The sequence below is a fragment of the Podarcis filfolensis genome (assembly GCF_964270895.1).
Source record: "Podarcis filfolensis genome assembly, chromosome: 14".
Taxonomy (NCBI): domain Eukaryota; kingdom Metazoa; phylum Chordata; class Lepidosauria; order Squamata; family Lacertidae; genus Podarcis; species Podarcis filfolensis.
The window spans coordinates 16,214,083-16,241,741 of record NC_139616.1 but is presented as its reverse complement, the minus strand read 5'-3'; the positions used below and the strand labels follow the sequence as shown (position 1 = coordinate 16,241,741).

Here is a 27,659-nt window from a genome sequence, read left to right as displayed (position 1 = left end):
CGGAAGTGGTGTCGCAGGGGGGAGGGGGGAGGTGGTGAGGGGAAAAGAAGAGGACGAGGAGGGACCCGAGACGTGATGGCCGCCGCCGGCAGCTCCGTGTGAGAGCCCTCATTCGACCCCCGGCCTCTCTTTCTCCCCGAAGTGGACCTGCCCGCCTCAGGGAAGCAGCCGCGGCCGAGCGGGAGCGGGGCGACTCTCCATCCCCTGACTGACAGGCAGACACTCAGACTTCCAGCTGTTCCCCTCCGGGCTTCGGCCTCCTCCTCCTGCTGCTGCTGCTGCTGCTGCCCTGCTCTGCTAGGCGTCCCCTCGAGGCCTCCGTCAGTGTAGGGGGAGCAGTTTGGAGGTCGCGAGCGTGTTGTTTGTGGCCTGGTTAGGTCTTCAGTGTGGAGAGGGAGGCGGAAGGGGGGCGTCCTCGTGAGCTCAGGTGTTTGGGGAGGGAGAGGCTGAGGGTCTGCAGGAAGGGGGGGGAGGTTTTCCCTTTTTGAGGTTGCGCCAAGTGGGCTTCAGCCGATTAAGGGGCGAGGCTCCTTAGAGACCCTATGGGACTCTATAGAAGGGAAGGTTTTCAGAGTAGGGCTAGGTAGATCTTGGGAAGAACTGGAAAGGTCTTTTTTATTTGGAGAGTTCATGGTCTTCTGTTTGAAGGGGAATTGTGGTTTTTTTAAAGGGGGGGAGGACCCGGGTACTTTGGCTGAGCTCTGGGAGGGGCTTCTACCCATTCAGTTCAGATAGATCTGTATGGCAGAGGTCGGGAGAGCAAATCCTTGTGGTGCATTTTGGGCTCCTTCGGTGACAGGATTGTATTGGGGTCATGCAGGGTTTCCAAATCTGGGTTAGGTGACAGTTTTAATGCTGGGAGGCGAGGAGGGCCTGGTAGCGCATGAGGTGGAGGGTCTTACAGGGTGTAAAGATTGAACTTAAGTGGCTTCACGTTGCTGGAAGAAAGAAGCACTTTGTGAGGGCTTGGATGGGAGGCAGTTTTCAAGGAGCTATAGAGAATGGTGTTGAATTTTGGGTGTCATCCTGGGTTTCCCTGCAGGTAGTTGGCTTGTTGGGTGTGGAAGACTAGTAGTAGTCTAGTAATTAGACTGGTAGTTAATGAAACGGGTTGCAATTAGCCTGTGTAGCTTGGGGTGAGACAGTTCATCCCGTATCCGCTGTGAATTTCCCTCCATCTCTCCTTGGTGCGGTTCTCCATCAAGCGCCTCTGATGCCAGAACAAGGCCCCAGAATGAACGGTTTCTCTCTGGGCGAGCTATGTTGGCTCTTCTGCTGCCCACCTTGCCCCAGCCGCATAGCTGCCAAGCTGGCTTTTCTGCCCCCAGAGCCCACGTACACTGTGATGCAACCAGAACAGCAGGAAGGTGGGGCTGCTGCAGTGGGGACGCCGACAGGTAGCTGCAGCCTGCACTTGACTGAGCGGGCGGACTGGCAGTATTCCCAGAGAGAGCTGGATGCCGTGGAAGTCTTCTTTTCACGCACAGCCCGGGATAACCGGCTGGGATGCATGTTTGTACGCTGTGCTCCTTCTAGCCGGTATACACTGCTGTTCTCCCATGGCAATGCTGTTGACCTGGGCCAGATGTGCAGCTTCTATATTGGTCTAGGCTCCCGCATCAACTGCAATGTTTTCTCGTATGATTACTCTGGTTATGGAGTGAGCACTGGTAAACCATCTGAAAAAAACCTTTATGCAGACATCGATGCAGCTTGGCAGGCCCTCAGAACAAGGTAAATGGCTGTTGGGTAAACATGCCCATGAAAATGGTGGAGGGTATTTCTAATTTCTTTGGGGCTGCTTGTTTCACCCTATACTTTTCCCTTGTTGTGGAATCACTGTAAACTGGCCTCCTTTGATGCAATAAAGTTGACCACTCCACCCGTTTTTTGTGATGATGAGTTACATGACCTCAGAATCATACAAGCTCCTGACATTCAAGGGAGTTTATGTTCCTTGAACGGCAGCCCCCCATGCTTTTTAGCGAATCTCTCCTGAAACTGAGAGGGTGTTCAAAAGCAACTTGTAGCATAGCATTGCGAGCTACAGTTGGAGTAGTGGGGAATGCTTGGGGTCTTAATTGAACCTAAACTATCTTTAGATCCTAGATTTTGGAAGGTGGTGGTATTCTTGACTTGCTGCTCTGATCATGGAGCAAGAAATGCTCATTGTAAAAACATAGCATTAAGAAACATAAGGAAAGCCCTGCTGGATTTAGGCCCATCTAGTCCAGCACCTTGTCCTCATAGGGACCACCCAGATATGCATGGAAATCCCACAGGCAGGCCTTAAGTGTGATAGCCACTTGTGATTTCTGGCAACTGCTATTCAAATGCATACTGCTTCCAACAGCGGAGATAGAACATAGCTTGTTGTATGTACTCATGACAGCTAAATGGTACAAGAGAACAGTAATGGCTAATTATTATACATCATGGTTTCTTTGTATTCTTGGACAGTGCAACAGGGTAAAATATGACATTTTAGAATGCTAGTAGCATTACCAAGGATTAAATGTACCAGTTGCATCATTGCATACTATGATGCAGCTTTAGCACTGAGGTGAGTATGGGAGTACCAGAGTTGGTGTGCTGCACTCTTCAGAGTTCTTAATCTATTTAGTACGTGATGAACTTATGCAAAGACCTTTCACCCACACAGTCTGTCTATTTTTAAAAGATCCAAAGTTCAGGTACATTTGATAACTACCTATAACAAGGAAGTTTCTATCAGTGTTTGTTTCTAGGGCTTTGTCTTTACTTTAGATTTAGTTCTTGGCAGGTAGTTGATGGTTTCGTTTCGAGTATTTGCTCCAACGACGCCAAGATGGATCTTGCCCTCAATGCAACTTGTTTGATTTGGGGCTAATGCTGAGTAGATACTGTATAGCTTTGAGCATAAATGTTGAACGGCTGTGCTAGATTGGCTGCTGGCTGAGAACACCAGTTACTTGGAGGTAGGAGTCAGAGGCAGTATGCTTCGGATTACCAGTTGCTGGAAAGTTAAGGAATGGCAAGTGCTGTTGTGCTCAGGTCCTACTTGTGGACTTTCCATAGGCATCTGGCTGACCACTGTGAGAATATGATGCTGGAAAAGAAGGGCCACTGGCCTGATCAAACAGCCTTTTCTTATATTCTTATGTGTCTTACATGTTTCCTTGCAGTTTCTCAATACTGTATACAGACTTTTCACTCGCAATTGGAAACCAGTTTAATGTCTTGTAATTTTGTTCTCTGTGAAGAAAGTGAAAAAGTTGTTGACTTTGCTTTGTTTACTGTCCCAAGCATTTAATCAGGTAGGGGGGAACCTGTTGCACTCCAGATGTTGTTGGTCTCCAGCTTACACCATCCTCAGCTAGTATGGCCAAGGGTCAGTGATGATGGGAGTTGTAAGCCCAAAACATCTGAAAGGCCAAAAGTTCCCCATCTCTGATTTAAACTCAGTTAAACTGGAAGGCTCTTGAACCCATCATTGCATGTGGAAACCCAGGTTGTATAAATGACTAAAAGTGTTCTTCCCCATTCCTCCCTCCAAACAAACATACTTATCCTGATGAGACAACTGTGACCTTTCAGCTCAGAATGATTTGTTTTCACCTTTATGGGCTTGAGATTTGACTAGTGGGAGAGGTTGTCTTCAAATACATGTCATTTTGTCTTTAGCTTTCTTTAGGATTGACAACAAACTTATCTAACCCAGGAAGCATGTTCCCCATGAACAGAATAATCAGTTATGTAATTAACACAGGTTATGCATGTGTTTGATGTAATAAGAAACACTGATAATCCATTCAGTTTGAGAAGAGGCTAACTGAGCTAGGGAGGCTCAGTGTCTCAATTGAAAATGAATGTTCAGGGAGGGATGGAATTTGAACAATATTAGAGGGCAGAAAGGAGCCCATAGGGGATTTGGGACTGGATTCACGAGGAAGGACATTTGGCCACTGAAACATCTCAAATCTGTGCAGTCTTGTCTTGAGTATGTGGCGGTGGGGTGTATTAAAACAATTATGTGTCACATTTTCCCTATGAATGGCACGCAAGCTGACTACTAGCTAATGACAGAGGCTGCATTCACATTTTTAAAGGAAGCTATCTTGCTAATATGGCCTTTTTGTTTTTATATGATTCTTTGGCATCTGATGAATGTACTGTTAGAAGCCGGTTTCTGAGATCTGGTAAATTTGTTTTTTGTAAAGTTCTGTGCCTAATTTCCTCTAGTCATTCTTGGTACTTTATTTTAAGATTCCTGAATGGGTTTGATGGACCCATGTACTGTTCAATGGCATCAAATCTTGATCTGGTGATTTAAAGTGGCCACACACCTTTCTGGCTTAAGCTGTTTAAAGGGCCACCCTTGATACTAGCCTGCCTGTGCTTTGAGATGGGCCTTGGGGGCTCTACTGGTCTGCCAGCCGGTGAGTTCTCATTGGGGTAGATGGGCATGAGAGAGATGGTATTATCAGCAGTAGCCCCACAGTTACGGAATTATCTCCCAGGTGGTGTATATAAGACACCTTGTATGCAAGCCTTCAGGCAGGCACTAAGTTATTTCAGGTTGCATTTTCTAAATAAGTGCTGTGATCCTATTGATTTTTAGTGATGTTTAAATGGGCTTTAAAAGCAATGGTGTGTGACTGGTTTTATGACTTAGCTGGGTTGTGTTTTTTTCACGTTGTAAATTTTGGGATTTGTAATTGTATTTAGTCTTGTAGAAGCCAATTTCTGAGGACATTTATTCTAAAAAGCAGATTATAAATGTTGTAAATGCATAAATAGAATGTAAATGCTTTCCCACTGAAAGTTCCTTATCTAGCAACCTTCACTTGTGCGGCATTAAAGGCTTAATTTAATTTAGGTCACACTGCCTCGATTTGTTTCGAAGAATGGAATACTTGGATATATGAGTTTAAATAGTATGTTTTGATTGTGTGAGGAAATTCTTGATATGAAAAGTAATCTCATAACAAAATTGCCTGCTGTAATAGATTTTTGTTTGTAGGCTTATGGTGTGTTTCAATAATACCTCTTAATGACATTATGTGAACAAGGGAAGAGCATTTCAGCCTGACTTGGAGAAAATTAAATCCGGCTTTCGGCCAAGGTGTACAGTTAACTACAATCTACTTAGGATTTTTTACATTGCATTCTTGAATGCATTTGAATTCTTTGGGACTTTAACAATTGCCTCTTTCTTTCTACTGCAGACAATATAAAATGGCATCGTATTCATTATTTGAGATTGTGATCTTTAACGTCTTGACTAAACTCTGCATCTGGTTTTCAGTGAGTGGAAAATAATTTTGGTAGAAATATAAAAGTACCTTAGGCTAGCTGTGTTATTGTGCATAAATGATGGCTAAATAGGTGCCTATTGCCTATTCTTTGTCTCCTCCCACCCCTTGTAATAGACCAACAGCTTGTACTTAATTTTCTTCCATACTTAGCATTTATATATAACACAGATTATGCATTTAATTGCTCAACTAAATTTCCAGAAATTCATTATGCGTGTAATCATTCCATTGAGATCAAGAGTGATAACCCCTTAAGACAGCTGGCCTATATTTTTGTTACAGTTAAAGCTGCAGTCCTGTATACACTTACCTGGCAGTAAGTCCCATTGAATTCAGTGGCACTTAGCTTCTTCTGTGAATACATCTATAAGATTACACTGAATATGTCGGTTTTTAAAAATTAAATGCACGTACTTACTTGGAGCTGTACCTCGTTCCCTATGACTAGTAACAATCTCTTGCAAGCAACCAAACAGGGAAACTTTTGCAAATCAGAGAACTGGTTCTTTCCCCCCCTTTGTGGCATCAGTCTGTCATAAATCACTAATATAAGTGCAGGTGGGCTAGTAAACCTTTGTGGAATCTTTCAAGGCTGCTTGATATAAGTGCTAACAAAACTTACTATAAAGTTAAAAGTAAGCCACCAGCCATTCACATTGTCAAGGCATTAAAACAGGTGTGGCGGACCCTTGTAGTCCTCAAGGTGATTGTTCATCCCAGATCATCGGCGAGGCTTCCTAGGGCTGATGAACGCTGGAATCCAATAACATCTGGAGTGCCACAGGTTTCCAATTCCTGCAATAGAGGGAGGAAAAGCCTTAACTCTTCTTTTTAATGAACTGAGAAAGGACTTTAAAAACAAACTCAAAATTTCCTAATTAAGCATGATACCAACTGGTTGCTTAAACAACATATTAGCCAGGTCTAAATTGAGCATTTATTTTGGGCCATGAATAAGTCCTTTGGTCATAAAACTTAAAAATATTCTTTAGTGCAAGGGGAAAGATAGCAAGGCTACTAAGGAAGACGATTTGCTTGGAGTACAGTTTTAAATTCATTTATTTGGAAATGTCCCATTTCAGAATTTCTGCAAAGTGAACATTCATAAAATTCTATTGTAGGTATTCAGAACTTTCCAGTAGCAAAGTCTGGTGGTTAATGGACAGATCAGTGTTTTCCTATGAGATGGAAAGAAAATGATCACCATGTTATCCGGTGATGAATATTTATGATTCTGCTTCTATGAAATGGAGTATAATATAGAGCTCAGGTAGTTCAAGGTATAAAATAAATGGAACCAGGACTCTTTGCAAGTCCTGACTAGTGGTTACACGTGGTTGGGGTCAGTCTAGCTCTAACACTGCACCTTGGTTAACTGTAAGCAGGGAAGAGACTGCAGCATGTTTCCCATTTCCTAACCATGGTTAAATGGTAATAGAATTGTTGGAAGGGACCCTGAGGGTCATCTAGTCCAACCCTCTGCAATGCAGGGATCTTAACATGCAGTTCCCTATTCAATTCAAAACCATACCAGACCCTGCATAGCTTTCCAAATGTGCTAGCAGTTTTATTGCTGCCCCATAGCCTATTCTCACATCCACACCAGACCTAAAAAGAAACACGACAGGCAAGCTCTTAAGTCTTGTTGCAGCAAAAACTTGTTTGCGTGCTAAATTAGTAGAAAGGCTAGTCCCTGTGGTTTTTTAATAACAGGTTTGTGCCGTAGCATGTTAACCTGCCACATGCCAAGAGGGCACAAAGCAGTTTTCAGAAGCACTTGAAGTTGTGGCATGGGGAAAAACAGACTGTGCCAGTTTCATAATATCCCTTCCAAATGATACCAAAGAAGGTTACGGCCCTTAAGTGTGTGGAAACAAAAACTAGGCTTTAGTCATTTCTGCTGGTCTTACTTTTGAAGTACCAAGAGGTTGTTAGAAACCAACATAGAAACAAATACAGCTTGCAATATATGAGTGTTGTAGTGTGTTTCAGATCTAAGGATTTGGGTTCAGATGCTGTCACTAAGGCAACTCAGCCAAGTGTTCTTCCACAAGCGCAGTATGGCTGTCAAAATACAATCCTGTAGTGGGGAAGGAGAGACACCATGTAGCTGCTGAAGCTCTTTTGCCATGGTCCCATCCATACTACCATGTGTTGCAAGCTAAATCAGACATTGCCAAGTAGGGTAGGCTGTGCATGTTGGCATAGCCATGTTCATTTTAATAATAAGTGCTTCATGTGCCCCTGTACCCCTGAAGTGCAGTACAGACAGGAATGCGACCATGTTGGCACCATGCCATCCTGCCTAAAGCTACACTAGTGGCCAGAATTGTGGAAACGTTTTGGAGAAAGTGTATTTTCGAAGTTTGATGGCTCATAACACCACTTTCTTTTGGAGTCATACCATAAAATTATATATCAATGGAAAGATAATTTAATGAAGAATGTAATGCAACAAAGTTTGTTCAATTACTTGTATTCTATCAAAGCCAGATGACACCTGATTGGCTCTCTAAACATTCCTGTTTCTGGTTATTTGGCAATATCTTTTGAAAGAATACAGATAATTGAACAAACTTTGTTGCATTACATTCTTCATTAAATTATCTTTTCATTGATATATAATTTTACTCCAAAGAAAGTGGTGTATGAGCCATCAAACCTCGAAAATACACTTTTTTCAAAAGGTTTCCACAATTTTAGCCACTAGTGTAGCTCCTGTTTTAAGGGTGCCTTACTGAAGGGAACTTAATGATCTCATGCATCTGTTTTATAGACTGCTTTAAAAAAAGGTGCTGTTTGTTCACTTCTAGGAATTAAGTACTTATTTTCTTCCAGACTAGTCTTGTAGCCTTTTTATTCATCATGGAATAAATTGATTGTGTCGCATCCACAGTAGCTGACCATTAAATGTACATCAGGAAATAGCTGAGATGGCTGATTTTAGACCTCAAAGAGATGGGTCCTAGAGAATGAACTTTTGCCCTTCCAGCTGGTAGTAGATCTCATCAGCTGAGTTGTAATTGTTTATAGCTGAATTTTGTTTCTGTTTTTTTGTCTAGAGTCCTGGATTGGGGCTCATCTTGTTTCTGCTCTGCAGACTGGGCATTGTCTAGAAATCTCTCAACTGCACCTTGCATACAGTAACTCGCTAGAAATCTGCAGCTGTAGTACAACAGCCTGCAAACTGTAGGAGAGCCATGTGCTTTTGACCAGCTTGATTCCTCAAGCATTCAAGTTGCCTAGATACAAGTTTCTGAAAATTGCTGGATTGGCTATCTTGGCGAGGTCTGCATCCGGTTTCAAATGCCTAAATACTCTAGGACCGTAACTTCAGATTGCAGCCAGGCTGACTTGATAGCACCAGTGTAGTTTTGTTTTAGGGTAGCTTGACGGGAACTTTGTGTAACTGAATACACTTCCTACCTGTAAATACCCTTGCTTGTCACAGGCTGCTGTGAGCCACTTAAGGAGGGTAGGGGAGCTTCAGAGATTGCTATGTGAGTGCAGTTTATGACTGCAGAAAACAACACTACTTTGCAGGTGGCAGAGGAAAGTAGGAACTGCCTTTGGCTGGTAGGCTACATTTGGCTTGTGGGCAACAAGTTGGGCAGACCTTCTGCAGAATACTTAGGATTTCCTAGTACTTGTATGGAATGTTCTGAAAATATGGGTGTCTGTTCTTTTCAGGATGTAGTAGTTATTCCTTCAGGCCCCCTAGGAAGACATGGGCTCCAATTTTGAATAGCAAGGTGGGATGGATTAGCACTTTCTGATTAATTGGTAGAATTAACCAGAAATATATTATACAGTGGTACCTTGGTTCTCAAATGGCTTGGCTCCCGAACAAATCAGCTCCTGAACGCCGCAAACCCGGAAGTAGGTGTTCTGGTTTGTGGATGTTTTTCAGAAGCCAAACGTCCAATGCGGCTTATACTTGATTGCAGGAAATTCCTGCAGCCAATCGGAAGCCTGGTTTTCAGACTGTTCGAGAGTTGAACGGACTCTTGGAATGGATTAAGTTCGAGAACCAAGGTACCACTGTACAAGTAATCAAGCTTTACAGTAAAGTGAATCACATATTGGTGAAAACTGATGTCAGAAATGTTAATATGACCAACAAGCATGCCAAGGGTTGGTAACTATTGTTATGGATGGGGGTGGGGTGGGGAAAAGCTTGCATGTTGCCAGAGAGAAGGGGACTAGCACACTAGTCAAAATCTACTATAGTGAGGGTGAAATACTACTAGCAGTACTAAAGGAAATTTGTCCCAAGCTTCTTGCATATAATTATCAGTAGTGGTAGATTAACCATAATTATTCTACAGTGCTTGTGTTGGTCCGCTAATGTTAAAATTCCTGAAAGTATACTGCACGACCAGTGAAGCAAAATGATTCAAGCAAGTATATTGAATGTTATAATTCCAAATCAGTTCTTTAAGTGTCATTGCTTTAGTAGCTAAAACAGCAAGAGCCCCATATGAGAAGATATCAGTATTGTTTATTGTCAGTTAACTCTTATTTTGCTTTGTATTTATATACCTAAACCTAGATTGTGGATTTTTCTTCTTGTAGTATTGAATTTATTCTGTATTTGTTGAATAGTTGGGTTTTTGTTTTTTTCATTTTTGAAAGTACAGTGATACCTAGGTTTACAAACTTAATCCATTCCAGAAGTCCGTTCTTAAACCAAAACAGTTCTTAAACTGAGGCGCGCTTTCCCTAATGAGGCCTCCCGCCGCTGGTGCCCTTCCACCATTCAGCTTCTGTTCTTAGACTGAGGTAAAGTTTGCAAACAGGAACACTACTTCTGGTTTTCCGGAGTTCTTAAACCGAATAGTTTATAAACAGGGCAGTTCTTAAACTGAGGTGCCACTGTATTTTGATGTTATGAATGTTTGTTGTAAGCCGCTTTGGGCACAGCTCATTGTTGAAAAGCAGCATATAAGTAAACTTAATCAGTTTGCAATAGTATAAAAAAACTTCGGGGGGGGGGGCAAACCCTGCTTAATCAGAACTGAACAGGTTGGCTGACTGTTGCATGGATAAAAACTGGGTGGGAAGGAAATCCATCATTGTTTGGATATATAATTTCCTGGTTAACACTGAGAGAAGCTATTTTTAAATGTCCTAGGGATAGAAGTGGAAATTACCCATAGAAATCAATTGAGAAATTCAGGATTTTAATTAACTGGGATTGGGCACTTCAGGACAGAAGACTATCTCTTCCTGGTTTTAGTCTGTTAAGCATCACATTTAGTGGTGGTTGTGTTCTAAGAATAAAAAAATCTACAAAAGTTGCTAGTTCACGTTAAAAAGAATTAATCTGCCCATTTATACAGCCTTAAATTGCTGTCACAATACCATCTATCTGAAAGGAGAAAAGGCAGCAACTTTTCAGTTGGTAAAAACAAACATTTTTTGTTTCAGGCAAATGATCTGGTTACAGAGACTAAGACTGCTACGCATAGGCAGGTTACTAAAGATATTGCATATACATGTGCTCAAAAAACCCATTCTGGTTTCCTGGAGACCCTTGATTTACTTCTACAATGCTATTTATACTTCTAAATCAAGGGGGAAATAAATTCTCAGAGCACTATTTACCATAGGTGAATGGCTACTTAAAAGCCAGAGAAAGTGTATTTTTATAAGGAATCCAAATAGCAAGACTATTTAGAGACACATGTTTCCTATTTCAGAAAACATCATGAATTCTGTACTTTCCTAAAGATCAGGGAAGATAACTTTGTCCGGGGGTATCTGTTGCAGAAAAATTCCCCAGAGAGTAGCTTTGTATAGAACTCATACACCAATCCAGTTAAAAGTATATAATGGAATGTAGCTCAGCTCTTCTGAATTATTGATACTTCGGTCAGTGAAGGGATTCCTTAGCGACCAGCAAATCCTTGCTGCCTGTGGCAAGTAAGCTTTTTTGTTGCTAACATTCCTTTGCTACAGGGCACGTTTAATTAAATGCAACTAACTCAGTTAAAGTGAATTTAGTGCTCTGTGTGTGGTTTTCTAAATGAAGCTGTGTACATTGATATGATATTAGACGATGTTTATCTTCTCGCTGTTCCTTAGAAAATGAAGCCGTAACGTTAGGGAAGTCATGTAGTAAAAGTTAATTCATAAGACATGCACAATCTCTCTTCTCTTTGCATTTAATTTCCCACCATGTGCATAAATGCCTGCTAATTTTGGAATACACTTCATTTAACTGAATTGGACTGTGGTCCTTGCAGGTTTACGCCATACTAAATTTGTTAGACTTTAGGGCAGGAGTGGGAAGGCATTTTCACCCCCAGGGCTGCATTTCCTTTTGGGCAGCCTTCCAGGGGCCACATACCTGTGGTGAGGAGGGCCAGAGGCAGAACAACAAATGTGAATGTTATCTTTGTACAGTAGGTTAATTTCTGCACACGTTCCCATACCTCTGTCTGCCCTCCATCCAGACAAGCAAGAGGCATGATCAGAGTTCAAGAATGCATTTATAGTCAGGCAAAAACATTAATGGAGGGAGGGGGAAGCAGGACCTGTGGAAGGCATGGCAGTTCCCTTCTGTCTTGTTTATACCACCTTTTCCTCTCTGCTTTACCTTACAACATCTCAGCTAGCTACTTGTCTGGACTTAAAGGGTTAGATCTCCAGGTGTACATTTCACACATAAGACAGGAGTCAAGTGAAAAGAAAGTAAAATGAGGGACTCAACCATTGCATCCTTATTTGTCTGACTTGCAACTTTAAGGAAGAAAATGCTTTGACAGTCTTTCCACCGGAGTCTCCTTCATAGCAGAATAGACAGTCTTCTGGTGTCTCTGTAGCCTCATCACAGCAGGGTTACCTGGTAGCACCAGCAAGGATATTTTTCTTTGAAGCACACAAGTATATTTTGTAGCAAACCAAACTAACTCTTCCATTCATTCGTATCATTAAGAAAAAAACACCCAAGCACCGCAGTCATAGTCGTAAAGCCATTAAGCTCTGCATTTACTTCCTAAATAAGCAGCTAGTGTAAATGTGTGTGTTATGCTAACTGCCATAGAGCAAATACACAGGAACTGAGCGCAGTACGCCAAGTTCCGTTTTAATATACCAATGCAGAAAGAACAGCTGTTTTCCATACTTTCTGGTTCTCCCTTAGTCTTGCCATGTGAACTCTGCAGATCTGTGCTGTTCATTCAACACAAGAGAAGCTGCTTGCACGGTCATAGGTTTTGGGGGGTGGGGAGGGAATTCACTTTCCCCTGGTTATTTATAGCAGGAGGCATTCCATGTTTTTGTTCCAAGTTAGTTTGTGGTTTCCTTCTGTTTCCAGCCAGTTCCAGACTTCTGCTTGCGGCCATACAGGTTTCTACCATGGTGTCATTGTGCATCCCCCCTACTCTTGCATTGGTAGGTGTGATAAGTGCTATGCATGGTGCTTGTGGTGCTTGCACAGCCACTGGACTCTCTCTTAGTGGTGGCGGTGGTGGTTTGGACGTCATGGTAAAACTAAGGATTTTCAGGCCTAAGTGGGAAATGTGTATCGTCTCTTTTCCTCCCTCTGCACTATGGACCAAAACAGGTTCTGGGCTGCAGCTTTCAATATTAGCAGAACTTAAGCTGCTTAAACGTTCTGACCCCTGTGCTTGAGTAGGGCCAGCTGAGGTGGGCTCTCTTAAGATAATTATTGTTAATGTTTGCATTTTTCCGTTTGCCAGTCACATGAATTCATTCAATCTAGCTCTCTAAAACCTTTGGAGTGCAGGTTAGTTTTGTTGTACAGATACAGCTGAAAATTGCCGTAGACTTTTTCAAGATTGGCTTACTTAGAAGAGCCTAACTTAGTGTACAGATTTGACTGGCTATTTCCTGATTATACATTTTCATTCCCATTCCAAGGATTCACATTGTGATAGTACCTTAAAAACCTGTGGAGGGTGTGGGGCAAAAGACACTTGCCTGTGGCCAGCTCTCTATGTCATCAGTAACTAAGTCAAAACAGCTGGGGGGGTTTTATACAAAGAAAATGTTGTTGTGGCAACAGAGATGGCATAGACATTTGAATGTGGACATTGTGTTTATGCTGTCTCAAGGACGAGGATGGTTCAGCAAGACAACCTAGTAATTTTTAAGTTTAAATGCTGTTTCCATTAACCCATGGGTCACAAATGCTTTTAAAACATACAGTAGGCACCAACAACCAGCAGATCCAGGGCTAAATCTGACCCACCTAAGAAGTGCTGTCCAGTTCCCTTAGTCCAGGAAACCTGTGGCCCTCCAAATGTTTTGGATTAATCCAACAAAACCTAGAGGGCCATGGGCTCCTCATACCTGCCTTAGCCAATCCAGAAGCATGTGTTTTTGTGTGGTGGGGAGGGGTCTTTTATATATAATTGATTTATCATAAGCATGTGTACAAGCATATAACCTTACAAACAGTAACAGAACTGTAAACAGAGCATAATCAGTATTATTTTATTTTTTTTACAGAGATGCAATTCCATATAGCTAAGATTTTAAGATGAGTCTATATAGCCCAGCCACAATGAAGAGTGAGTCATGGGAGGAGTAGTAATGTGATTCTCCCTTATATAACTCAAAACCAGAAACCAGACCACGTTAAACTGTCTGATTTAGTTTTGCCGCAAAACTATGCATTAACATATGTTCAGATAAAGCAGTGTTCCATATACAGTCATATTTTGGATCTTGAACGACTTGTGAGTTGAAAGTTTTGGGTCCCGAATGCCACAAACCCGGAAGTGATTGTTCCAGTTTTTGAGCACTCTTTGGAACCCAAATGTCTGTTGTGACGTCTGCAGGTTCCAGTTGGCTGCAGGAGCTTCCTGCAGCCAATCGGAAGCTGTGCCTTGGTTTCCGAACTGTTTTGGAAGTTGAACGGACTTCCGGAATGGATTCCGTTCAACTTCCAAGGTACGACTGTATTAGTAAAGCATGCTTCAGGCATAGGAACTTTAGATGGTTTCTAATCTGGCTGCTGATGGTAACATAAATACTAGACTTTTATAAGTTGTGGGAGGATTAACATAATTTGATAAAGAAAGAAGGGATCTGGAGGCAAATGTTGTTGAGTAATAGTCACTATCATTGAGAAAACCCAGGTCCAGAATTATTGACTCCTTACATTCCCACCACAAATGAATGAATGAACCCCTTTCCCCACACCCCATCCAACAAGAAGGAGACACAGTATTCATAATATGGAAAGGTGTCTAGTGTCGTCACACAATGACTTTAAGAATGGCCGAAATGGACTTAATGGGGGGCTTCACCCATAATCAATCCCATTGTGCCTCATTGTATGGGTTCTGTGCCTTGAGACGGACTATAGCAGTCTCTCTTGCAGAGATGGCTCTCCCCCTGCTGTGACTTCAGTAAAACTAGTTTCTAACTCAGAGTAAATAGGGCAGAAACACTGTTTTTCAAGAGGAGGATATGAATAAAGGGTATGCTACTCTGAAATAAGCTGTTGATAATCGTGAGTCTAACCAATATCGGCTAGCAACGAATATTCAGATTCGCAACTTAATCTCCATCAGAGCAACATGCATTGGGACATGGCTGGAGGCTTTGAGCTGAATTGCATTGAACCACTCCAAGTGCACCAGAGAATCACAGCAGTGTCTAAACTGAAGAGTGCTTCCGATATTTCTGCAGTTACGGTTCTCAAGACCTGTAACTTAAAATGTGGATCATTATCGTTTAGGGCTGAAAGAGTAAACATTCTTCCTTCACATGCATCCCATTGAACTTGCTGAGTTTTAATTACACCTGGGGTTAGGCTGTGCGATGGTTATATGTAGATTTGTGGGGTTGTTTACACATGCTTGATGATTTGTCTGCAGTTGATGATAGGCAGCTGAATGTGTGAACCGTCACTCCATTGAAAAGCATTGCATTTGAGAAGATGTGCCAGTTCTGCTGAGGGTTGTTAGCTATGTGACAGTTCCCTCAAACATGCAACTTATCGCTTGATATGACAAAAGCTCAGTTTGTGCACCAGACCAATGTTTCTGCAGAATTGTGCCAGCTGACCAGTTCCCTGTTTTTTGGAATAAAAAAATGTGTTCAAATGCTGAAAATAATTATTAGAGGAAGCAATAAAGTACATTGGCGCAGTGAACCTTTTGGACCTTTTCTTTCACCCCTTCTACTCTCTGGCTGAACTATGTATAAATAATACCTTGTTCGTAACTGCAGCCAGCCTTTCTCAACACACTGTTTAGGATACAAAGCTAAAGAGTAAACTGTAGTATCTTTCCACTGTGCTCCTCCCCCCCTTCCATATTTTTTTAATGTGCTCTCCATCTGTTGTTTTTGGGTCTGTTCTGAGGAGATGATCTTTATAGGAGCAACTCAGTTGCATACCCATAAATTTCAACCTGGACATTCCATTGGGTTTTCTGTTTTTCTCAGCGACAACAACCCTGTTGATTCAAGGAAGGTATTTTTAGTAGCTACTCAGTAAGTCTCCTTGAAAATGCACTGGGCACTCTCTCTAAGATAGACCACCAAAGAGCTGACTAGGACAGTCTGCTTCAAGCTATACAGCGGGTCAAATGTTTTTGTACAGGAGCAGTGCTCTAAAACTTCCTTGTTGAATATTCAGTAGTATCTGGGAAGCTATCTTGTATACCTCTCCCCCCAAAAAATCCTGCATTATTGATTATATAAGATATATTTGCTACAATTTTGTTCTGCTTATGGCTATTTACTCTTTATGTAGAATTTATGTAGTTCTTTCTTCACAATGTATCTTCACAACAGCCTTATTAAATGGATAGTGGTTTCCATATTGCAAGCAGGGAAACTGAACAAGGAACAATTATTTGTTCAAAGCCACTCACTGCATTAGTAAAGAATTCTGAGTATTGCTTCTTGATCATAAGTATTGAGAATGGAAGTCTATGTTTTTTAATGCACTTGATTCCCGGAACTTTTTCTTATTGTTGCACTAAGTCAGTTCGCTGTCAAGATCTCCTTTGCTTTCTTGCTTTCCTTTCTTTGCTCAGCTCTCTCATTGTTTTTCCACCCGCATGTGGGGCTTGGAAACTCCAACAGCTGTGGGGGTTGACCATGCAAATCTTTTGCACTTGGCTGAAACTAAACATCTTTGAGCAGCAGCAGTGCAGTTGGTGCCCCTGACCTCAAATGCATTTCTAGTAATGTGGCTATATATTAAATTTGTTTATGCAGCAAAGCAGCTGCTTTTCATGGTCCAAGTCAAAATGGCAGGTCTTGTCCAACGGCAGGCTTGATAGTCTCCCACCATATTTGCTTCCCCATCTGCATTCCTGTTTCTGTATCCCAAGTGGGCAAGTGGGTATTTTACATATGAGCTCTCACGCAGAACTGAAAGCAGTAACAAGAGTATTGAACACTTAAAATATCATATATCCAGACAAGTATTCCATATTCCATACAAGACAGGAGTAACCAACATGGTATCCTCCAGATGTTGTGGACTACAACTCCCATAAGTCCCAGCCAGCAACATCTAGAGGGCATCATGTTGGCTGCAAGGACCTTCAAAGTCCCATGAATTGACAGCTTGAAAAAAATAAATCTGAATTTTACATCTAGAGAATAAAAACGCCAGTTCCCCTCTCCTGAAATACCCTTTTTTAAAATAAATGCAAAACAAAGACAAAATACACTTCTCTTTTCCTCTTTTCTGTGTTTACAGGTATGGGGTCAGTCCTGAGAACATCATTCTGTACGGACAGAGTATTGGAACCGTTCCCACTGTGGACCTGGCATCTCGGTATGAGTGTGCCGCTGTAATCCTTCACTCACCCTTGATGTCTGGGTTGCGGGTAGCTTTCCCGGACACTAGGAAAACATACTGCTTTGATGCTTTCCCAAGGTATGTGCAGAACTTGCTCCCAGGAAACCATTGTTCATTTATAATACTTAAATTGGACATGTACCTTTCAAAATGACAACAACTAAGCAAAGGCCATGGGTACATTACTTAGCCAAGAGTAGATGTGGTGGCCTCAGGAATATCAGCATATTAGAGGGTAAAAAGCCCCCTGCTCGGTGGTGCTTTGAGGGTTTTTTCTGCTAGATATATCCTCCATTTAATGTTTATCATGAAGTATGTTGGTGATGATTTAATGAGGGTGGCCTCATTGGGAGACAGCACCTGCAAAGCATGCCAGAAGGGTTCCATGTTCACTGCTTGGCACCTTCACGTTATTTATTAAATTTGTATCCCACCCTTCCTCCCTGAAGGGTGCCCAGGGTGGCGAGTAGCATAAAATCTGCTGAAACCATATCCAGCATACAATAATGAAAATGATCTATAAAAATCACAGTGCCTAGGTGTAACTATTCCCTTCAAAAGGCCTGGGGAAATAAAAGTGCTTAAAATTCTGCCTGAAAGAAGTCGGGAGAAGGGGACTGCCAGATTTTCCCTGGGAAGGGAGTTCCAGAGGCGGTGAAGAGCAGAAAGTGACCTCTGAGACTGTGGGAAGACGCTGGCAGCCAGAGTTGATCATGCTTGGCAAGATGGGCCAGCATTCTGGGTCAACAGAAATATCTTCAAATGTTCACATATTGCTATATACTTCTTAACTTGAACTGGCATCTTGAGTGTGGATCCACTGCTGACCTTTGCAAACCAAAGGTATTCTGTGTTTCTCCTGTAAATGCTTTTCGCGTGTTCTTTAAAAATATTGTGGGGTGTGCCTTTGTCCCATGTTGGAGGGAGTGGTGACTGGACTGGACTGGAGAACTGTGAAGGGGATATGTAGTTCAACTTGTATTGACCTTGAAGGTGAGAATGTTGGGTGTAATTGCATACAACTTGTAGCGGTGGTTGAGTATTAGTCAATTACTGGTTACAAAAACTATTTCTACCTCCACAGTAGGCACCCTCTTCAGTATGGATGTTCTATTTCCACCCCCACCTCCAGAATGTGAAAAGTCACTTAGCTGAACTGGTTTCCTGTGTCTTGTTCCGAGGGAATGCATAGCACTTAACAGACTTTGCAGTTAGCAAGTTTGAAATGGTCCAGAGCACAAGCATTTTGGTGGTACAAGATCCACTGAAATGAATGGGCCAAGCTTTGAGAACCGGAGCTGAACTGGAGCAGTTCATCCATTCTTGGAGGGACGTTTCTGGTGGGTTGTGCTGGAATTATGTGCTTTTGCTATCGTGTCTTGGTATAATTCCTCTGCCCTCCTGCCTTTCTAACAGTTACAAATATTTACTATATGACAAATTCTTCCTCTGAACATTCAGGCTTTAAAAAATTATTCACAAGGTTTGGAACAGAGCTTGGATGAAATAGGCCAAGTCAAATAGGAGGTGAAAAACATCAGGGCAGAGACAGCGGAGGTATTATATCATTCACTTTCTCTTTTTGCTTTCTTGAGAGCTGTTTCTTACCAGTGGTCTGAATTCACTTGTGGTCTGAATTCACTTGATCTGTTAAATGCTTTGGTACTTGAATGAATGCCCCCCCCCCCACCGCCCTTGTAAGAGAGAGAAAATTGTTCATTGCAGTTTACATAGAAATCTTTTGTGTTTGCTGATGTCCGATAGTCTCTGTAGATTTCTCTAGCTGCAGAACGGTGTGGTTAGGAATACCAAGTGAGGCTAATGTGCTTTCTGAATGCTGCGTTCCCAAGCAGCTGAGCTGGCAGTGGGATGCCTTCCAGTGGTTTTGCAAGCTGTAAATATTGTTTTGCTGAAATGCCTGATTAGGGATGAATGACACTAATTATGTGAGCACCACAATGGAGAGACTTCCCCCCTCAAGTTTCCTAAAAGTGAGGACTGACAATCTTGCTGTTAAGTCTTTGCATACATAATTTCATTAAGTGTTATTAATACATGTATGGGAGAATCCCACTTGTGGCTGTGTCAAGGATTCCAAAACATAAGTTAGCAAGGGTAAGATACATTTTAAAAGAAATATATATTTGGGGAAGGATCCCTCTGAGTTCTCACTGAATCCTCACACCAGTTCACTACCCTGTTAGAAATAAAAGACATAGAACAGTGGTTCCCAACCTGTGGCTGGCAGACCTCCAGAGGGCTGTGGGGTTATCCCAAGGGGTCAGTAGCAGTGGCACAGGACAGTGAGTCCCTTGAGTGGCAGGGTGAAGGCTAGAGCCAGGACAGGAGGGCAGGACCTGAAGGCTGGGATGCCAGCAAGGCAGAGGGATGGTGGCGGCTAACTTTGCCCTTCATCTGAGGTGTGTAAGGCACTTGAGTGGCAGGCTTTTTGGTGCAGGGCGTGTCCAGTGCTGCCGTCCATTGGAGGCTCCTTGATCTCCCTCCCTCGCCCAAGGTTTGCCCTGCTTGCAGAGTGACTATCCTTCCAAGATGAGTGCAACCCCCATTCTTCATTCCCTTTGGCTTTACCCAACTGCTTCCATGCCACTGGTGCCTCCAACAGAATGATGCTTAGTGAAACCGGCTGGCAGAAAAAAACAAAAAGGAGCTGCATGCTGTGGTACAGCAGGGGTAGCCAGCTGGCATCCCGGGTCATGGCTTGGTGGTAGAGAACATCAGAAGAACCTGGCTGCTGGGTCAGGCCAATGGCCAATCTGGTCCAGTGCCCTATGGGAAGCCTGAAAGCAAAGTGTGTGCTTTGCATGCAGAGGGTCCCAGGTTTAATCCCTGGTATATCCAAGGAAGGCAGATAAAGTCCCCTGCCTGAAACCATGGAGAGCACGGCCAGTCAGTGTCAACAGTACAAAGCAAAATGGGCACTGGTCCGGCATGGTATAAGGCAGTTTTCTGTGCACACTCTCCCCAGCACAGCTCCGATCGAATTCCAGTGTGTCTCAACTGTTCACTCCAACATACAGGCAAATATCCTGCTAACCCCCTCCTCCTTGGTGGGAACAACATCTAAAGTTTTGGCAGAATGCTTGTCTCGTTTCTTCTGTTCTTCCCATTTGCTTCTTGCATGGACATCAGCTGCTGAGTTGCACAAAGAGAGACTTCAGACAGAGACTTTGATGTTGTCCACACTGGGACGGAGAGGGTTAAATGGCCCCTTCCCTGTTCCCCATTTCCTGTGGGAGTCAGGAGGGACAGCCATTTCTGCCAGCACCCTTTGCTCAGTTCAGAATATGGCCTCTCCTTAATAAAAGCAATAGCCGTGAGCTGACATCCATGCTGTACTCACAGAGAGGGCTGAACATAATATTTTGCTTTCTTCCTCTTTAAAGATTCACAAGAGGTTCTTGCATCTCCCACAACAACTGCCCATGGTTGCCTCAGAGAGGCCTGCCTCAAAATCTGAGAACTGTGAGCCTCCGATGACCTCCTTGTATTAATTCTGTTTACTTATTTACATTGTGAATTTCCAAAATCCACTGCGAATCTCCAAGTGGCTTCTTAGAAAGAGCAGCTGTAGCCTTCCTGCCAGGCACAGTTGGACAGTGTTGGCAGAAAAGAATGAACAAATGGCACTTTCTTTTTCGGGACATATTGATGGAAAGACACAGAGCGCAAAGCTCTGAACATGAGAGTAGTCTAATTTAACAACAGCAGCATGAATGCTCATCCGGGCTTTAGAAGCTTCAGAAGTGGCCAGGCTGAATTAGCCATTTCTCCTTCCAGAATGCTGGAAACAGATGACAACAATTGTGACTTGTGTATCCCTCTGGCTTTTCAGTTACCTGCCAGGAGCCCTTTTCACAAGAATAGTAGATAAGACCAGTCATTGAATTAGACCACCGTCCTGCTTCCTCATAATGGCCCACAAGATGTCTCCAGAAAGCAGGGAATGAAGACAGTTGCCCTCTCTTGCTCTCTCTTCCTCCCTCCAGTTGTTTTTTAGAGGTTGTCTACCTCTGAAATATTGAGTTTATATATAGCTGGGCCCTGTTGCCCCATATTGTCTCAGAGCAGGGCCACAGAACATACCCAGTGTTTTCCTGTAGCTGTTTGTTGCGAAGGAGCATCTGCAGTGGAAGATGGAGTTATCTTTCCAGGTGCTGTTGCTGAGGACCAGGTGCACATCCCGGGAGTCATTTTCAACTCACAGCTGGACCGAAATGGAGGCGCAGGTCAATTCTGTGTCCAGGGCAGCTGTCTACCAGCTCCATCTGGTACGCAGGTTGAGACCCTACCTGCCCATGGACTGCCTTGCCAGAGTGGTGCATGCTCTAGTTATCTCCCACTTGGACTAGTGCAATGCGCTCCATGTGGGGCTACCTTTGAAGGTGACCCGGAAACGGCAGCTAATCCAGAATGTGGCAGATAGACTGGTGACTGGGAGTAGACGCTGAGACCATATAACCCCAGTCCTGAAAGACCTACATTGGCTCCCAGTACGTTTCCGAGCACAATTCAAAGTGTTTGTGTTGACCTTTAAAGCCCTAAATGGCCTTGGCCCAGTATCCCTGATGGAGCGTCTCCACCCCCATTGTTCAGCCCGGACACTGAGGTCCAGCGCCGAGGGCCTTCTGGCGGTTCCCTCTCTGTGAGAAGTGAGGTTGCAGGGAACCAGGCAGAGGGCCTTTTCGGTAGTGGCGCCCGCCCTGTGGAACACCTTCCCATCAGATGTCAAGGAAATAGACAACTATCTGACTTTTAGAAGACATCTGAAGGCAGCCCTGTTTATGGAGGTTTTTAATGTCTGATATTTTATTGTGCTTTTAATTCTTTTGGGAGCTGCCCAGAGTGGCTGGGGAAACCCAGTCAGATCGACGGGGTTTAAATTACTTATTATTATTATTAATCTTTCCCAGAGTTTTCCAAAACAACTATGACAAACTTGGTTTTCTCTGGTTACTGAACTTAACCAGTAATGCTTTTCTGGTTTTTGTCTTTTACATCCTCAGCATTGACAAGATCTCTAAAGTAACCTCTCCTGTCCTGGTGATTCACGGTACCGAAGATGAAGTAATAGATTTCTCGCACGGTTTGGCGATGTACGAGCGATGTCCGCGGGCGGTGGAGCCCCTGTGGGTGGAGGGGGCTGGCCACAACGACATAGAGCTTTATGCACAGTACCTAGAACGACTAAAACAGTTCATATCTCACGAACTCCCCAATTCCTGAAGAAACCTACTTGATCTCTTTTCCTTTTCTTCTTCTTTTTTTTTACCTCAGTTAACTGTGAATGGAAGAATTTACCTGTTTTTGCACATGCATTAACTGGCTTAGCTGTAATAGCTTTATACTATGAATAAATGCCCTCTTATTAGGGTTTATCCAATCAGCTCTCGACTGTCTTTTTATATCAGGAAACTGTTCTAACAGTCACTACTGTAATCCCAATTGTTTTTTTACCTTCAACACGCTAGAAAAGCTGGGAGTTTTAGAAGGGGTGCTAACTAAACTTGAGGGATACTACTTAATCTAGCAGTTATAATACTTCCAACTTTTTCCCTACCCAACCCTTCAAGTTGCTTGTCTTATAATGTTTTCTTTCTCTTTGAGAAAAAATCTTCCCACAATCTGGAATGCAAGAAACCTGGATGATAGCTTCCTACTAATTTATGGAACCAGTCTAAGAGCATTCTTCATGTAAAATTTCTAGCTGTGCTATTGTAACTGGAAAGGTTTTTTTGTGGTGATTTCTCATTGTGTTTTTTGGTTTGTTTTTTGCCAACCTTCCCTTCCTAAGTAAATTAATTAATAAAAATTTCCCGGGGTCACAGATTTCTAAATGGGGCTAATTCTGAAATGACCTTTCACCAGTTTTCTGCATATTTACAAAATATTCCTAAAGGAATAATGACTGAACGGCTAAACCCTTTAATTCTTTTTACTTTTTAAAAAATGTGTAAATTTACTAAACCCAGTTATTCAGATGATGTTTACACTCTGAATAGAAGCCAACTTTGGCATTTCCTTGTGTAAAGCATTCCTTATAGAGGTTTTTAAAAGTATTGTACATAAGTGTATTTACATTTATGCATAACTCCTGATTGGTAGTTTAAAATTTAAGTCTAGTTAACAAATTCTGGTTTGTATATGAATACATTTTGTTAAAGTTTTTATCCCTGCATTATTTTGCTATTAAAAGTTTTATAAGATTTCCAGGACAACTAAAAATATTTACACATTTGTTTTTGACAAATTTATGTAAGAAACTTTCATTGAAACTGATCCTTTTTGTTTAGGGGAAATTTTTCATTCTCTGACACTGGAATCGCACAGAATATGCAAGACAATTAAATCATTACACTAAGAGGCCTGAGGTTTTTTCCCAAATTGTACGGCCTTAAATGTACTGTAAGCCTCTGATTGTTGTAAAAATGGATTGCGATGGATTATGGTTTGTGTTCTTGTTGCCAGAATGCAACAACAGTGATTGTAATGGAATAAAGGATGCATGGAATAGAGAATACTGGACTTTGCTTCACTTTGTCCCATGATCAAATTGCACCAAAGGCCACACAAAGGTCTTATATAAGTCTTTTATTCCTGACACCAATCAAAGGATAAGGACTTGAAGATGTACAGACAGTATTGTGCTGCAGTGTAGACTGGAGATTGTTAATGTAGTGTAATGACTGTGGTGTTGGGCTTGAGTCCAGTGGGTCCTGCATTCAAATCTTGACTCCCGATTAGTCACCAGTAGCCTGCATGCTTTTCATGTTGAAAACCATCTGTGGCTTTCTCCCTGCTGCCGATAGGCTATTCTGGACTAAAATGATGGGCCAGTGTCCCTATTTTCTAGGGACAGTCCCGGATTTACAGAAGCAGTCCCAGAATGTCCTGTTTTTCCATGGGCATCTCTGTTTTCATCAGAGGAATGTTGGGAGGGTTATGCAACCCCCGAGCCAAGGAGATAACTATACAACCTTGAAGGCTTGGGGAAGTTTTTTAATGTCAGCTAGGCGGGGTATAAATAATAAAATTGTTATTATTACTACCACTCTAGAATAGGACATCCCTGTTTTCATCAGAGAAATGTTGGAGGGCATGGTGATGTGACTCGGCCGAAGGCATCTTCAAAGCTGAACAAGGCAGCCATTGTATCCCAGTCCAGGGGCATTCAGACTTTTTGCCTTCATGGACCCCTTGCACATCACCAGAACAGATTGGCCCTTTCCAGCACATTGCAGTCTGCTGCATGTTCTAGGGGCAGTGGCAGTCACTTCCACAATTGCTGGAGAAGATCAGCAGTGAACTTGCAAGCTGTCTTTCATAGATCCTTAGCCTGCTGTTCTGAACGTCCTTGCCGATTGAGCCCCCCATTCCTTGGGACACAGGATGCAGGCTGCTGTTGGCCTAATCTACCCCGAAGGGCTATTTATGATACACCATCCTCATGTTAAGGAATGTGACTGTTACAGTACAGTACACTAAAACGGAAGCCTTCCTTTTGACTTGTGTAATGCAACTGCTTATGAGTGACACTTGATCAGCTCAGAGGGAACTATTCACTCATTGGAAATCCCAGCTTGGTACTTGTGTTTCAGTTTGGCCGTCGTGGCCTTGCTTTGACAGGAATGCAATTAACTCATGTCAGTACTTCAAGTGTGTACGGATTTGATTTCATGAAACCGCAGGGGCAGAGTAATTAACATTAGACTGGTGCTTCCTTTCAGTACCCGGAACACACGAGAAGAAAACGTCTTCCTGTTAATCCACAGTATCTAGGGAGCAAGTCAATCTCTGAAATAGCCAGTCTAGTTCTAAACTTATATCCAGCGATTTTTATTTTATTTAGATTTGTACTCCATTCTTCAAATTATTATCAACACCATAAAATAACTGAAGTCTTGTGGCACCTTAAAAAGATGATCCAAACTTCTTATGGCTTAAGCTCTTGTGTAGTCATTAAATTGGAAGGGACCCAAGGGTCATCTAGACCAACCCCCTACAATACAGGAATAACCACATGTTGTTCCCCATCCAGTTTGAAACCATACCAGACTCTGCCTAGCTTTGCAAATGTGCTAGCAGTTTTCTTGCTGCAGCACTATGAAAGCTGTTTCTTTAATAAATCTGTTACTCTTTAAGGTGCCACAAAACTTAGTTGTATTTGCATGGCTAACTGGAAATAAAATGACTAATACAAGCCTATAAAAGACAAAAAAATAATAATCCAAGTAAAACAAATATTAAGGGTTTGCCTGGTGCCAGCAAAGCATTCCAAACCCAGGACACAAAGTGCTGGAAAAATCCTCTCCCCCTATAACCACTTGCCCCAGCTCAGAGAAACCCAGAGAAGGGTCTGATTAGTCCCTTCTAAATTATATGAAGGCCTCTGTGGATGCAGCTCCCCTTGGCTAAGGTTCCTCACTCAAGAACATTCTGTAATGCATTTTCTTGTACTGTAACTAGATTACATGTTCCCTGTTTCAAATGAGAGAAAAGAACAGAAGAAAAGTCTCAAACTCTGAAAAGCAACCTTTTTTTGGCCAACCAAAATAGCATCTTTAATAAGCGGATACCTGCGTTAAAAAGTGGATACCTGCAATTCCTTTTTGTGCACATTAACCCTTATTCATGAGCAACTTGCGCGCACACTATGTGTTTACCATCACTGCTATAGTACTACCTACCTATTCTGCTCAAATGCTGATTAAATTCTCATTTGTCTCTTGGCCTTATGGGATACTTGGTCTTTTTCAGTCCACTGCAATGAGATTCCTTATAGCAAAAATCTATGGAGGTGTTATACTGCAGCAGGCTGGGTTTTTTCCCCTGCTGAATTTATATATGGCAGGGAGGAATTAGCAAACAAACAAACAAACAAACCCAACGCTTTCTCTGTAAGTTTTCATCCTCCGAACTTGAATTTCATTCCCTCTTTCTACAGCCACAGTAAATACCTTTAAAAGATTGCCTACAGAAGACTTTTATCCCTTCTCACAAAAATGATATTTACATAGCTTTCAACATTTTGCTGGTTTGGGGTGCATGATATTAAATGAGTGAGTTCCGATGTCATAAATCCTTGCATCATCACAGGAGCTTTAGAGAGACATGTAGCACCTTAAGGACAAACTAAGGTATGGCATAAGCTTTCATGGGTCCACTCCATCATTTTATTATTTACATTTCTACCTCACCCAATGGAGTCCAGGGCAGCAAACAGTGATGAATAAATAAAGCCTAGTGAGAACACATACAAACATATCTAAAAGCATTTTAAAACACCCACATGCCCTCATAAGCTAATAATTTCAAGGTTGCCAGGAACAGTATTTTTCGGCCAACAAATGCCTGGGCAAGCAGGAATGTTCAAAAATTCCTCCTGAATGTGCATTATGAGCGTGTTATATGTGGCGAAAAGAGAGGTCAGAAGGAAATGCAAATGCAAAATTCAGATGGGATGATGATTATTATTACAATTTGTATACAGTGGTGCCTCAGGTTAAATACTTAATTTGTTCCGGAGGTCCGTACTTAACCTGAAACTGTTCTTAACCTGAAGCACCACTTTAGCTAATGGGGCCTCCTGCTGCTACTGCTGCGCCGCCAGAGCACAATTTCTCTTCTCATCCTGAAGCAAAGTTCTTAACCTGAAGCGCTATTTCTGGGTTAGCGGAGTCTGTAACCTGAAGCATATGTAACCCGAGGTACCACTGTACCTCCCTATACCTGCAGGTCTTGGGGCGGTTTGTAACATATAAAATCACAATATAAAAGCAAAATACATAATATAAAACAAGAACAACATGCCTCCATCATGAACCTCTTCCCACCCTGAAAATACTTCCAAACTCAACCCACCCACCCCCACTGAAGGCAACCCCCCTCCTCACTCCCACCCTGAAATAGGGGCCTGGCCATATTTCCCGGCCAGCCCAGCTGCCCCCTCTCATGTCACCTGTCCCAATCTCCCCACCACCACTGGGGCAGGACCCCCAGTATTATGTAATTGAGAGCCATTCACAAAAAGAAGCTGCCAGCAGGGACATCTTGCCTTTGGAGAAATGCTATACAACTTGCAAGTCTACAGAAGCAGTCTAGACCTTTATCTAACCTGAATTGATTGGTCAAAGCACAGGTGATCATTTGGAGTCAGCATCACTGCTTGATAGCCCTGCAGAGAGCACTATTCAACACCTGCAAAGTCGATCCCATTGAATTAAATGGGGCTCAGTCCCAGGTGAGTTGGAACAGAACTGCAGCAGCCCTAGTTTTTTTGTGTGTTTTTCTTTGGCTAAAGGCTAGTTTAGTTTTGGATGAAGGTGTGAAAGAAGTGCACGCAGGCTTGGAATTTTGCATCGACGGCAACTCCTGAAACCTCGGCGAAGGAGAGAAAATAAATAACGCAAACCAGGTTATTCAGAGTACAGCCGCCGGGTAAATTTGGAAAGCAGACGCGAGGTGCACGTCCGGTGTGTGTTTATTACGATGAGTAATCCTTATTTTTATTTTTAATGGTTTTGGGTGCCTTGGAGACACGGTGAAGC

At 42.6% G+C, this 27,659-nt stretch overlaps 1 protein-coding gene and 1 long non-coding RNA gene across 2 annotated transcripts; both read left to right on the top strand.

The window, feature by feature from the left end:
* ABHD17C (abhydrolase domain containing 17C, depalmitoylase) lies at nt 1-23,630 on the top strand. Its single transcript, XM_083587007.1, has 3 exons — nt 1-1,734; nt 16,993-17,172; nt 22,119-23,630. Exons 1-3 carry the CDS (start codon nt 1,214-1,216, stop codon nt 22,336-22,338), a joined length of 921 nt encoding a protein of 306 aa, XP_083443133.1. The 5' UTR covers nt 1-1,213; the 3' UTR covers nt 22,339-23,630.
* On the top strand, nt 5,540-16,947 carry LOC310749817. The gene is made up of 2 exons (XR_014541817.1): nt 5,540-7,272; nt 8,001-16,947. It is a non-coding gene; the product is annotated as an uncharacterized lncRNA (long non-coding RNA).
* Nucleotides 23,631-27,659: the final 4,029 nt, after the last annotated feature.